This window comes from Sebastes umbrosus, chromosome 13 (assembly GCF_015220745.1).
Source record: "Sebastes umbrosus isolate fSebUmb1 chromosome 13, fSebUmb1.pri, whole genome shotgun sequence".
NCBI lineage: Eukaryota > Metazoa > Chordata > Actinopteri > Perciformes > Sebastidae > Sebastes > Sebastes umbrosus.
The window spans coordinates 9,471,582-9,485,185 of NC_051281.1; the positions used below are offsets into that span (position 1 = coordinate 9,471,582).

The 13,604-nt window shown below is 40.0% G+C and overlaps 1 protein-coding gene across 2 annotated transcripts in view; it reads right to left on the bottom strand.

Moving 5' to 3' along the window:
• Positions 1 to 13,604, bottom strand: part of thsd7ba (thrombospondin, type I, domain containing 7Ba) — a 225,420-nt gene that overhangs the window by 103,965 nt on the left and 107,851 nt on the right. For both annotated transcript variants that reach the window (XM_037789632.1, XM_037789633.1), the window contains 3 exons: positions 10,860 to 11,108; positions 9,769 to 9,938; positions 4,318 to 4,476 (listed from right to left, as the gene is read on the bottom strand). In XM_037789632.1, the coding sequence (XP_037645560.1) occupies positions 4,318 to 4,476; positions 9,769 to 9,938; positions 10,860 to 11,108 (578 nt within the window). The remainder of the gene's footprint in view (positions 1 to 4,317; positions 4,477 to 9,768; positions 9,939 to 10,859; positions 11,109 to 13,604) is intronic.

Sequence of the window (13,604 nt, forward strand, 5' to 3'; positions counted from 1 at the left end):
GTTGTAAACAGATAAACAGAATCAAGCAGGCCTTCTTAATACGTTTTTAATTGGCTAACGCAATCATATCACAATGCAATGGAGAGAGAGAGAGACATTGATAGTCAGGAGAAATACACATTCAAGCAGGCTAAGGAGGCGGTAGGTGATAATGTAAGAAAAATAATATTCTGTTGCATCGCTGGACTTTGATTGTGTGTTGTTGTTGTAAAGTGACCTTATATGCATTGTACAATGTGCTACAGTATTCTTCCTATTGTCACTAAATTGCTTTTATTGTGTGAACTACACGTAAGAAGAGCCAGCACTGACTTATCTGATTGGACCTGGGTATAGTCTCTCTGCGTTTGTCTGATAAAAAAGTGCCACTGATTTTATACATGTTGCCATCAAAGTTCAGACAGGATTTCCTCTGAGGCAGTTGGCAATAACAAATCAGTTGTCGCAGCTATTCGTATACGTTTCACTCTTCCCATATTTTGTGACTAAAACAGATATCTATATACAGTATATGTTTACAGTGTCTATCTTTGTCATTTTTCTTCCACTTCACCTGCACAAAACTTGAGTGTGGGCCTTTAGTAAATATAGAGAAAGCATAGACTGTATATAAGAAGTGAACGTAGTCACAGTGATGTCACCAATCGGTTTGTGGAGTGCAGTTTTGAAGCCTTGAGTTCGGCATTTTAGAAAGTGTAGAGAAAAAAATAATTCCCCAGTGGCATCTTAAACCTTTTAACAATGTACTTTCTGCTTGGTTTACCTTGATACTTCTTTAGTGTTGCTAATGCAGTGGCTAGGCAGCTTTTACCTGCGATCATCTGTGTCCATAGACACATTGTTGGATGATGTGTTCTGTTTTTAATAGATAAAATGACAATGGCAACAAGATCTAAAATGGGATATAACAGGAAGTGAACAATAAAATGGCTCGAAATATGGTTTGAATATGCAATTAGCAAATTGTTTAATTAAATGATCAACTTTGACACAATGATCAATTTTGACACAAGCATTATCATTAAGCCAATTACCAAATCCAATACCAAATTGGCCCACATTTTGATTACTATTCCCCTCTAAAACATTGAATCTCTCAAGGTTGGAACAATCATAAAGCATATATTTCTTCATGAAAAGGCTAGTGGACACCTCACGCTCTTATCTAGAGTCTCTATCAACTACCGAGCTCTCCAAATATTCTTGTAGATGAAAAATGGTAGGATAAAAATGCTTTTTCTCGGCTCCAGCACCTCCCCGAGTAAATGTCGATGACACTTGAGCAGCATCAGCTTTTCTGTTTTGAGCCATGCTCTTTTTACCACGGCGGACTCTGACACTTGGCAGACAAGGTCCCACTTTATTTCCCTCTACAGGTTGAACTGTCTAACCCCAGGATGATGCCCACTGTACAGATTACATCCCCAAACCATCTACTACTGGTGTGAGGCACCAGTTCAGGGGCCTGATCCGAACCGTGTTCCCAGAGTGTGCTCTCCAAGAGCAAAGAGACTGTGGATCGATGGCAGTATTGCCCAGAGCACTTACTGCTGCTCACATCCAAACCACAAAAAACAATTTGGCGTGGGCATGCCCCCATGGATATTAATAATTGAAAGGTTTCTCGGTCATACCAGGTTCATTTCAGGGAAACAAGGGCCATCCTGTGATGTTCGGCACTCCCTCCCTCCATCTCGGTGACTTCTAGTAGAGGCATTACTAAAATTATATCCACTAACCTCCCCGTGTTCAATTCATTTTCCCACATAGCTGCAAAATGTGATAGGCCAAGATAACAGGAAAAAAATGTGAAAAGCACATAAAGCTACTGCGAGGCAATTTAAATTTGTAATTTTCTGGAGAGCAAAGCCGGGGCGGCATAAGCATCTTGGCTGGTCGGCTCTTCTACCTGAACACCGGCATCCCGCGGGCCCGTCGGTTAGAGACGGATCACAGTTTATTCTGATGTTGTGAAACATAAAGGCTAAGTGTACATTCAATAAGAGAAAGAAATTCTCGGCAGCTCAAGGACCACGGGCGAAACAACGAGGATCATAACAATGCCCTGCTACTCAATAACTGTTCATTGCTTCAGAGGCAACAGAGCTCACTGCCAGTGATTTTTCTATTGGTTTCATACTCTATCTGCTGTGGGCTGTGGATCTTTATGAATGCCATCAAAAGACGCCGTGCCACAAGAGAGCCCTGTGCGAAACAGCAGATGCTGTGTTTCCCCCGCTCCTTGAAATATATTAATGACACTGTCTGTGAGACGAGCCGGCTCATCTCATACAGATCCAGCGTTGGAGAGTGTGGGCACTGACCTGAACAATCCACACTTCAGTCGCTCCCCGGGGGGCTTTCATGCACATTTACTCATGGCGGGGATGAGGTCACGCTGCCCTTTTAGCACAGCGCTAACACACTAACAGCTCCACCACTGACTCACACATACACACAGACACACACACACTACACTATGCTGCACACACAATGTGTAGCCTCTCTAAAGCAGTCAGATATGACACTCGCTCACCTGTGAAAAAAGACAAGAACATTCAGACAGCACGAGCGCGTTGAATACTTGAGCACACCTTGCACACACTCACACACACACACACACACACACACACACACACACGCAGACACTCACACACACAGACAGGAAGCATCTTATCTGCTGTAACTCCTCTCACCCGCCCAGGGACTGAGAGCTGAACTACAGGTGTGCTCTCTTTCTGTCTCTCGTCTGCTGCGGTTTGTACACGTACTGTCTTCTTCCAGAGCGCACTTCCTCTCAGCCTGCCGCTTATCAACAAACAATTTACAATTCAAACATACACTGCCTCCGTCTCCTGCTCTGACAACATCGCTCTGTTGCGCTGTCATTCCCTCTCTTAGCCTCCATCAGCCTCTCTCTCTCTCTCTCTTTCAGCTTCAGTGTTGCCAAAGCTCCACACAATCTGTTGTTCAAGCATTAAAAACAGCGTGCAGTGCTTAATATATTAAACAAGGTTAGTGTAAAGCCCCTTGTTGACCATATTGAAGGTACTCAGCAACAACTGCTGTGAACAGCTGATTGTAAATGTACTACAGTGTCTGCAGTAGAGCTCAACGGTTAATTGTTTTTTGACAGAGTGCTTGTGATTTCACCACTGGCCCATCTGTGCATTTATCAGTTTGTATTCTAAATCGTATCAGCTTGTTAGCTAGCTATCCGTAGTATATCTTTCCTGATGGCCTGTGTCCATCCCTCTGTCCGTCCATCTGTCAGACATGATTCTGAGAGAACAGCATTCTGCTACTGAAGACAGTTGGAAGGATGATGCAGCTCATCTTGGAACATTTTTTGGGCATTTGAAATAATACCCTGATCTGCTTTTTATAGGATTGTTACATCTTGTTAAAGCTGCTATCATTTGTTTTCCAATTTGCACACAAACTAGCTGATTATAACCAGCGCGAGCAGTGGTTGGCAGTTATCTTACAACTTCGTTATGGCACCAGATATTGTTGCTGGGAGGTACTGTGTATAAGAAATAGACATTTTGAAGCCTCGAGTTTGGCATTTTGGCCATCAACATGTTGTTTTTTGGCTGTCGCCATCTTGGTTTTAGGCCGTTGCCATCTTTTTGCAACCAGAAGTGACACAAGGGGGAAGAGCCAAGTACAACCAAACACTGAATAAGATGTTTGTAGGCAACCAAAATGTTATAATTAACTTTAATGAACTGAAAACACACTGTGAAAGTGTTAAAGTTCTAAGATGAAAAAACTCCCAGACCGGACAACGCCATGGTAGCGACCTGTCAATCACAAGGTAGCCACGCCCTAAAGCATCCCCTGCTTTATGGTCTATTCGTCTCTAAATTGGACCACAATTTACTAAATGAACATCATGCTGTATTGAAGAAGACTTGAAACTAGCGATTGAGACCATAAACTCATGTTTACAATGTTTACTGAGGTAATAAATCAAGAGAGAAGTAGGCTCATTTTCTCATAGGCTTCTATACAATCAGACTTCTTTTTGCAACCAGAGGAGTCGCCCCCTGCTGGCTATTAGAAAGAATGCAAGTTTAAGGCACTTCTGCATTGGCTTCACTTTTCAGACCCGGAGGTGATGTGCAAATCTTACATTATCATCAATATCTACAGTAGGATAATTATTCTTTCTTTTGAAAACATGTCTGATACATTATGTCATTGACTAGCGTCTACAATGACACACCGCTGTGTGAACATTTACATGTGGCTCTGCAAATCTTTCAAAAGCCAAAGCTTGTTCAATCTCATATCCAATTTCCTCCATCATACCTTTCTTCCCCTGTGGTTCTTTGCAGTTGTCGTGTAGACAGGCACCCCAGGGTGACCATTGGGACAGCAGGCAGCGGTGCTGGCAGGGGATGGAGCACTGCTGGACGGCCAAGGGGGGCTCTTCACCAGCGCACAGCCTGGCATTCACAGGCCTGGACACTGAACAAACAAAGGGAACACAGGCAAGGATACAGCGGACTTAAGTCAAGCTCAGACACACAGGCAGCGGTGATGTGTGTGTGTGTGTGTGTGTGTGTGTGTGTGTGTGTTTGTGTGTCTGTGTGTGCGATTACTGTCAAGTAATATGTGTGGAATTGGAATGCAAACAGCAGTAGGTGCTAGATGAAGAAACATCGGTCCCAGGATTGACAAGCGTGGATGTATATTAGTTCTAATAGTGAAGACAGGAGTGTATTTATTAGAAAAGGCTACAGTTTTTTTAGTGTTGTACACCGTGGTGAGAAGCAGGTCGATTTAGATAAAAAAAACTAAAGCAAGAAAAAAGAAAGAACAGAAGGAGAATTACTCTCCTCATCTCATATGTGGCTCAGGAGAATATTAAAAAGAGGGCAGCGACCAGCTAAGGGAGTAAACAGCAGCTGAACAGGGAGATATCAAGGCAAGACACGGTATAACCAATTCATGGCTGGTATCATTTGTGGATCACGGGAAGCTCGGCAACCTGTAATGGGCTCTGACATTAGTCTCTCACACAAAATGAGAGGGGGCTTTTTTTGCCTTTCCACAACACGGGGATTTATTCAATCTAATATTCCATTTTGATGCACCTCTGCACATCATTGAGTGGCAAATTTCCATTTAAATGAGAGCCCAAAGAGAAATTCACTAAATGTCCATCGTGCATTTTGTCTTCTCACCAAAAGTAATTTACATGGTGTTTGATCCTCTTTGTCAAAATGAGATGCTTGCTTAACCACACTCATAAAGAAGAGCATGGAACAGATCTTTCTGCTTTGTTCCGTAAATTGTGAATTTCTTGTGTTTGTCAACTGCATTACTGCGGTAGACATGAGAGCAAATTGTTTTCCACATTACCAGAGCGAGTAGCTCTCCATATCGAAGGCATTCAGCCACATCTGTTTGCATTAGCGAAGGCGGTGCGGGTCACGTCAAGGTAAACATTACAGTTGATGTATTGATCTTTGTCCCTCACATCCATCGGTTCAAAGAATTGATATTCTATTCTCAGCTAACATATTCACTGTCCAAATGCACCTCTGATCCAGCAGGTTTCTGAACAGCTCAGCTACAATATGAAGCAACCCAGGGACTCATAGAGTATACTATAAGAAAATATGGAAATACGATCAAATTAATATGTTATTATTAAATCAATGATTATATTTATTAGGCGGGAAAGAGTGTGATTTGCAAGTGAGGACCTTATAGTTGAAAGTCATTAAAAACTACTCGCTGTGCTTAATTAAAAAAGATAAATTAAATACTTGGTATGCATGCTGTTTTTTCTTCTAATTATTGATTTGAGTTTATAAGCGTAAAAAGTTTCATTTTGTTTAATTGGAATTCAAATGCAAATCATTATATCACTTTTTTTAGCACAGCCATTCGGAGTTGAAAAACACTCAGTAACACTTTTTTGCCGTGGTGATTCTGGCTTGTTCAATTCTATTTATATTCACACATTTACCAAAAAGAATTTACTTTGGTTTCACATAAAAACAAAAAAACAAATAAACCTGGATAACCCTTTGGGTTTTATTTACAGCAAAAATACAAAAAAAAAAAAAAAAGCAAACATTATAAAGGTTTAAAGACCAGCTGAGCTGATCTGGTTCAGAGGAGGCCCGCAGGGATATCATAGATACAAGATTTAAATTAATTCAGCCAACAAACAATACCAACAATTGATAATAATCTATTCATTATGTTACCTTGAAAGACTGATATATTATAAATGAATGTCCAACATGGGGGTTATCACTTGAAATGCACGTATAAATCTTGCATTTCAGCTGTTAACAGCTGTACAAGAGTGTTGCCTAAAGTTGTTTTCACATCAGGGACACAGGCCCGGAGAACACATGATCCCAAAGTCCAGTTCGTTTGATTAGTGTGAACAGTCCGTTCTGTACTCGGGCACGGTCCGTCGATCCGTACTCGAGTCCACTTGAAAAGGTGGTCTGGGATACGGTTCACGTGTACTCGGGTACGGTTTGCATCAGGTGTGAAAGCCGACTGTACCGAAACAAGGAAGTGGACTGCTATTTAACGCGAGTAACGTTAGCATTCAGTGAGTAGTTGTGAAAGGGCAGACTTTTTTTCAACGCCGCCGGTCTCCTCCGAAATCTGTATATACTCACAGCATGCGCCTATCTCATCCTCTGAACTGTACGGCTGTGGGTGATAAAGCAGGAAGGCAGGTGAGAAGGTCCTTAAAATATAAACAATAGTAAGCATTGGGATGAGCAATGTTCGTTATTTTATTTAGCTGACTTAATGGTCTGCCCCTTTAGAACAAGAGCCGCTCAGCGGGCAGAGCGAGAGACAGCTGGGGGAAACAATGTGTAGAGCCGGCATATTTTCACATCAAACTCTGTGAAATAAAGGTTTACTTTGACCAAACCAGAGTCGGTGATGGTTGGAAAGACTAACGACGACAGTTTTGGTGAGTTTTATTTTGTTTCTGTCGAGTTTGAATGAAGTGTTTTACGATGCTCCGCCACTAGAACAGCTGATCTCAACATAAATAAATACACGTGGATGATGTACCCGAGTGTACTCGGGTACGGAACAACTGCTGAGTGGCGGGGGAGTGTGGAGGAGGAGGGCTAATCGTACTCGGGCACGGTACGGATCAATTGTACATAATATGAAAACGCCCTAAATAAAAGAGCTTATAACTAGTTGAAGATTACAAACCTGAACAGAAATTCAACACTTATTTTTGGTACATCGGTTTTTGATACTCGGTGCTACCCTGTTCAAAAAGTAAATGGCCCTAAATAATATATATTAAATACAGTGTGATCAGTTACGATCCAGCAAGTTTTCTACAACTCTCAGGTCAAAGTTCATTATCCCTCAGGAGCTGTGGTTTCATCATGTTTCTCGAGAGGAGAAAAAGAAGAAGAAGCAGCGGTCTGGCCAGACAATTACCATCTCTACACCGAGCCTAGACTGTCAGCTCAACCTTTAAAACAAAAACCACAACATGAGATCCCTCTAACTAACCACAGTCTTCTTTTCTAACTTGATTATTCTGCATTGACTGACTTCATTATCTTATTCCATCTGTCTACATGTTATTGCAGCTTGTTAAATATGCATGATACTAACACAATGTATAATAACATAACATAATTCATAAGAGGGAGGGATGATCGAGTTCCGCTCGATGTTCAAAGCAAATCAATTCACCCCCATTAATACTACAGCTGATGCGCTATGTTCGATTCCAACACATTGCCCTGCAACTCTGTATCAGCCATAGTCCTCAACCTCATGAAATGAAAGTGCACATTTTCCGCTACAACCCAGGCCAGACACAATTACACAGATACTTGTACAATATAATGCATCCCTCTGTGTTCCAAGTCCACCCCCACATTAAAGTGATTTAGTCAGTTAGATTTCCCGCACTAACATTAATGGGGAAAGGGGGTAAAACTGAATACACTAAAATAAATGTAAAATGTTATTTACCTTCTCTGTAAAGTATAACCATACACAAGCACTACTTTTATGATTGATTGTTATTCTTATGATAAGGATCTAATAAACGTTATCAGTAAAAATCAACTGTAATATAGCACTTTTCAACCTGAGCAAGACAAAGCCATTCACAGTTCCTCAAATTCACCCAGGCACACATCGATGGCGGCGATGCTGCTGTGCTCATTGGGAGTAATTTGGTCTTCAGTTATTTTCTGGTGTGAACATTACTGCCTCACAAGGTTGCTAGCATGGTTATAGATTTCTTGGCCTGGCACAGTCACTTCCTTGTGTCTCCGCTGGTTTCCTGGCAACCTCCCGGTGATGTCAAGACTCCAGGAAATCCAGGAAATAATCCAACACCCCCCTAACCCCCAGTACAACCACAATGTGTCAATTTTTCTTTTCGGTTTCATACGGATTAAACAGAGGAGATATAATGTGTTAAATATTTAGATTTAGAGGTGCTATAGGCAGATTTTTTTACCTTCCGACTTTGTGCTAAGCTAACTTGCCTAACCTGCTGCTGGCTGTATCTTCATATTTACTGTACAGACATGAGCATAGCATATATCTTCTCATCTAACTCCCAATAAGAAAGTATTTCTGAGTATTTCCCAAAATGAGGTGTGGCACACCTGTATAATGAAATACATACAAAGTGATCAACCTTTAATCCAGTGCAGCTTTACTGTTTTGCTGTAAGTGCAACCCGGACTCATAGGAAGGTGTATAACAGACACAATATTACAAGTATTCAGCGTGTCATGAGGACGTATTTTAGGCTTCTTCGCCTGTCATTTGTAAGCCACAAAACAAAGCTACGGTAAAGTCTGCAGTTAGGTTTAGGGAACAAAACCACTTAATTAGGTTTAGGAAAAACATCATGGTTGGCCTTAAACTAAGTACATGTGTACAGATACAACAATACAAGTACAGAAAACATGTCATAAGCATCACTAACAAAACTCACAAAACAAGACACGGTCTTGAACACCGGTCTACTGGTTGAAAGTCCTGTGTTTGTTGGACCCGTCCACCTACCCTCCCGCCCGCCATAAGCGCTCTTTATCACTTTTAACTCTACGTCACTAGCTCTGAGCGTAGCATATTAACGCAAATGTTCACATTGCAGCCAGTACAGACTACATGGCGTTAAAATGACACGCCAAAGACAAGAACGATGTTCTTATTACACGTTTTTGCTTTGCGCAGTATCGTGTCATTCATACGCCTTTTCGTGCGACTGGGCTGGTAAGTGCGGGAATCTTCATTAAAGCTGCTATCAGTCTATTTTCATGCTGATTGGCAACATTAAATTAGTGTAGGTTTTATATGCAACTGAGGTAAAAACTAGTACTGGTGCCGCATCACAAAGTCACTTACGAAAAAAACTAAACATTAGCCCCTTAGATGTAAAATGAGCTATTTCACCTGCAGAGTAGGGTCGCTGTTGTTTAAAGCCTTAGCAACAGTTAACAGTTTATTGTAGCTGAAGAAAACAGTCTGAATAAAATGATGATTCTTCTTGTTGCTGCACTTTGAACATGCTTCAGCTACAGCCACACAGCGTGCTTATGATTTTTGTTTGGCCTGCATAACCAACATAATGCTCTGCTGCTAACTTTCACTTTAATAATGTATGCTCAAACACACCACTGAGTTTACTTGGAATTTATTTATGGCGTATCTCTCGAGTCACCATGTGCTTCCAGCGAGCTCTGGGTCAACTGGGATGAAGGAGCTTTTTTTTCTTACCCTCCTTCCTGTGATGTGGCGCTGAGTTATCAGGGACTTGAACACAGTAGGTCTTCCTGGTCTGGATCCCCCTTCCACACAGTTCACTGATGTTCACCAGCCGCCGGTCCTGCTGGCTCAGTAAGGGGAGGATGCGACATTCTTCCCAGTCGGTGGTCCTCCACACGTACCTGAGAGAGCAAACACAGACACGCAAACACATTTGAAATGCGAAGAAGCAAACGGCAGTTAAATGGAGTCACTGTTTGATATGTCTTACAGGAGTATCATGTTTGTGTAATTCCAGAGACACAGCTGAAATCTATTCAGAAACAGTAGATGAATGAAAGCATTTCAAAAAAGATAAACTGTCAGCATACACACAGCAGTTTTTTTTTCCAGGAAAGTCACACAAAGCGAAAGACAAATTAGCGAGAGCAGTCACTGGCAAGAGCCTCCCGCATATGTCAAGAGGAGGTTTATTTTGATTTCAAAACTTCTAAACAAATGTTTGGTTTCAACTATGAAAAATGCAGTGGTGCAGAAAGTAATAATATTGGAGGAGTTTACCAGAACAACAGCCTGTAGTAATCTATCAAATGCTTAATTTCCGTAATGAGTTTTCCCTAATCATGTAAATCCTCTGCTCTCAGGCACTCCATGTAGATTTAGCAAATAAAACAAAATCTACCAGCAGGGAAAGTAATTCTCTATTGACTACTTTGTTTACTGAATGCAATATTAACCAAAGCCTATCTGAACTCTCCTAAAACTCTTCTTGTTTTGTCAAACATTGTTTGTCATCTAAGTCCATTTGGTCAGGAACTCCTTACAGTACATTATGTTATTGTGGGGAGTCACAAAGTAATTGAGGTAATACGCTAAAAAATTTGCGTAATTCAATAGTGAAATCATGACTATTTGCAGCCTCTGGGCTTTCTCTCATAATCATTCAGGTGAAAAAAAGAAGCACAGAGAAGCAAAATTAAAAATCATTAATTGGTTTTAGACATGTTATGCATAACATCAGGAGATTACATGTGAACAAAGCTTTTGTTTCTGAGGATTGTGAGCTCAAAATGAGACGATAACACGCTATTGTTTAGAACTACCTGGGGCAGTTTTGAAGTAAATCTCCAATGATGTTGCAAGCTTCTTTTTCCTGAAGGGCAGGACATCGTTTTCCCCCTCCGACTGAGATCTGCGTCATGATCCGTGACCGGAGCCGGTAACCGGGAGACAGGTCGGCGGACCGGCAGGTCTTAGAGCAAGAACTCCACGATGACCAATCAGATGTCTGACAGTCTTTGGGCATCACGCACGCCTGAAAGGTCAGGGGGGAGTTGTCCTTGGTACACAGACTGCAGATTGAGAAGAAGAAAAGATGTTCAAGAAGAAAATACTACAATGAACGAGAAACATCAAAGGAAACTGGTAACACTTTATAATAACTATCATTTATAAATGATAAATTGATATTTATTTTACTGTTAAACAATGAAATGCTAATTAATAATGTTTACTTATTATTAGTAATGATAAAATGTATGTTATTTTATCAGCAGTTTGTGTAATATGAAATAATTATTTTATAAATTCTATATTGTATCATAGCTCATAAGAGACGATAATTACATTCTGATTACATTAGTAAACTATTAACAGTTTAATGTTGCCCACATTATCATATTTTATACACTATATTATAGTATTTGTTAATGATTACTAAGTGATTTATAAACCTTTAAGACATTTTTTGTAAAAAATCTATACACATTACATAGATGGACCAGAAACCAATTATTAACCATTGACAAAGTATTAACTATCTATCTAAATGATGTTTATAGATGCTTTACAAAGTATTTATTAACCATTTAACAGGATATTATAATCATCAGTTGCAGCTATAATGACCTAATGCAAATAAGGTGGTTTACAAACCAATTATTAACCATTAACAAAGTGTTACAAATATCTGTGTTATCTTAAAATAGTTTTTAATGTTTACAAATAATAGTTTAATCATTAATAGATACTTATATATGTAGTATATAATATGTTATGTGTGCAACAATAAACTGTTAAAATAACAAATTATAACATTAAAAAATAATTAGTAAACATTAATTATCATTTTGTTGTTTGTTAACAGTAAAATAACTATTTGCCAAGTTTAATTATCTATCAATGTACCATTTATTAATGATAATTACTATAAAGTGTTACCAAGAACCTTTTTTCATGACATAACATCTTTGTAACACCTTCACAGCTTGAGAATAGAGTTACTATTTAGAGAGTAGGAGAGACCGAAGCATGACAGATGTTAGCTGTGGTTGGGATTTAAATAGATCGGTGGAAGATTACATGGAGTGAAAATGACATCAACTGTAAGTAACACCATCTGCCTGTGGATGTCTTGATTTCCTGATGAACGAATGACCTTTGCAGCTTCCACATGACAATATGCAAAGCTATTATCTTCACAACGCAAGTCTCACACATACAGTCAGCCTTTACAGAAACAGTACAAAGAGCAGATATGCTCACTTAAAAATATGAAACAAGTGCATTAGTCATGTAATTACAATTCCATTGTTTAATTTGGACAATTTAATTAGGCAGGTTATTAAGATGTGAGTACAATGCTCATTTAAGAAATTTTACTTTGTAATTAGGCTGTAATTAGAAAAGCAGAATGAGGCAGAAGTCAGGTGGGAAATCCATATTCAAAAGCCCCAATCCCATTTCCTAGCAAATACCATGCTAATCAGGCACTGTACTATAAATGGTCCCTTCACACTCGAGTCATAAAGCCAGTCAACCTGCCTTGTCTGGGATAATAACATGCAAATATCAAGCCCATAACAAGATGCCTAATTTTAAGCCCCTTCATCCAAACAGCATGGGACAAACAAAAGTCATCATATCAAACCTGCCATGATATTTAATTCAGCACTGTACAAGACAGTTGAAATCCCTGAAGCTGCCGCTGCTTAGCTTTTATTTAGCTGTGCACAACTGCACTGCATTGCCCATGACTACAAATGTGAAAGCAATACATCAGACCGGCACATACGGGTACTTTGCAAAAAGTCAAGGCTTTGCCCCCTTTTGGGGGATAGAAAACTGCAGATCCCATAGACTTCAATGCAATTTGACGTATGTTTGGATTGTAATTTTGACAAGTTCGTATGCATCCATCTCTTGTTATAGACATTTTTGTTTTATACACATGTCTAATAATTGTTTTGCGACCATGCCTGAACCTGATCGTTCACAATACCTTAATAAATTAAGGTTGATTGCTGTCACATCCCTTCAGTCTTCCCCCGTCCAACACAGAGGCCGGATATTGCTTATCCAGACTTCTATACATATTTGATTGAATCACGTTAGGCTAAGTGTTGTCTGTAAATAACCAGCCTGTTAATAACCAACTGTTTGATCTATGAGCTGAGATTTAGTTGGAGACGACAGTCTGATGCTGCTATAACGTTAATGTATGACTGTATTACTGCAGCAGCCTCACACTCAAGCTGAAGTTAGCTAGCCCTGCTAGTAACTGTCACCAGTATCATTTAGGCATTTACCACACTGACAGTGAATATTCACATATTATATGTGCCTCAAATATCAGGGTGAATGCCTCGGTTAACCCGCTACACAACAGCTTTTCTACTTTCTCTCATGGGTCAATGAGTTTCTTTCCCCCAAAAGGGAGCCCTGGTCTGGTCTATAGCTTGGAGCCATAAAGCTCCTCTATTAGATCTTTTTTAGGACATGGCAGGGGAACAAATCGGAGATCAGCATTTTTTAATTTATTGTTGGTGCAACCAACTACACAGCAACTC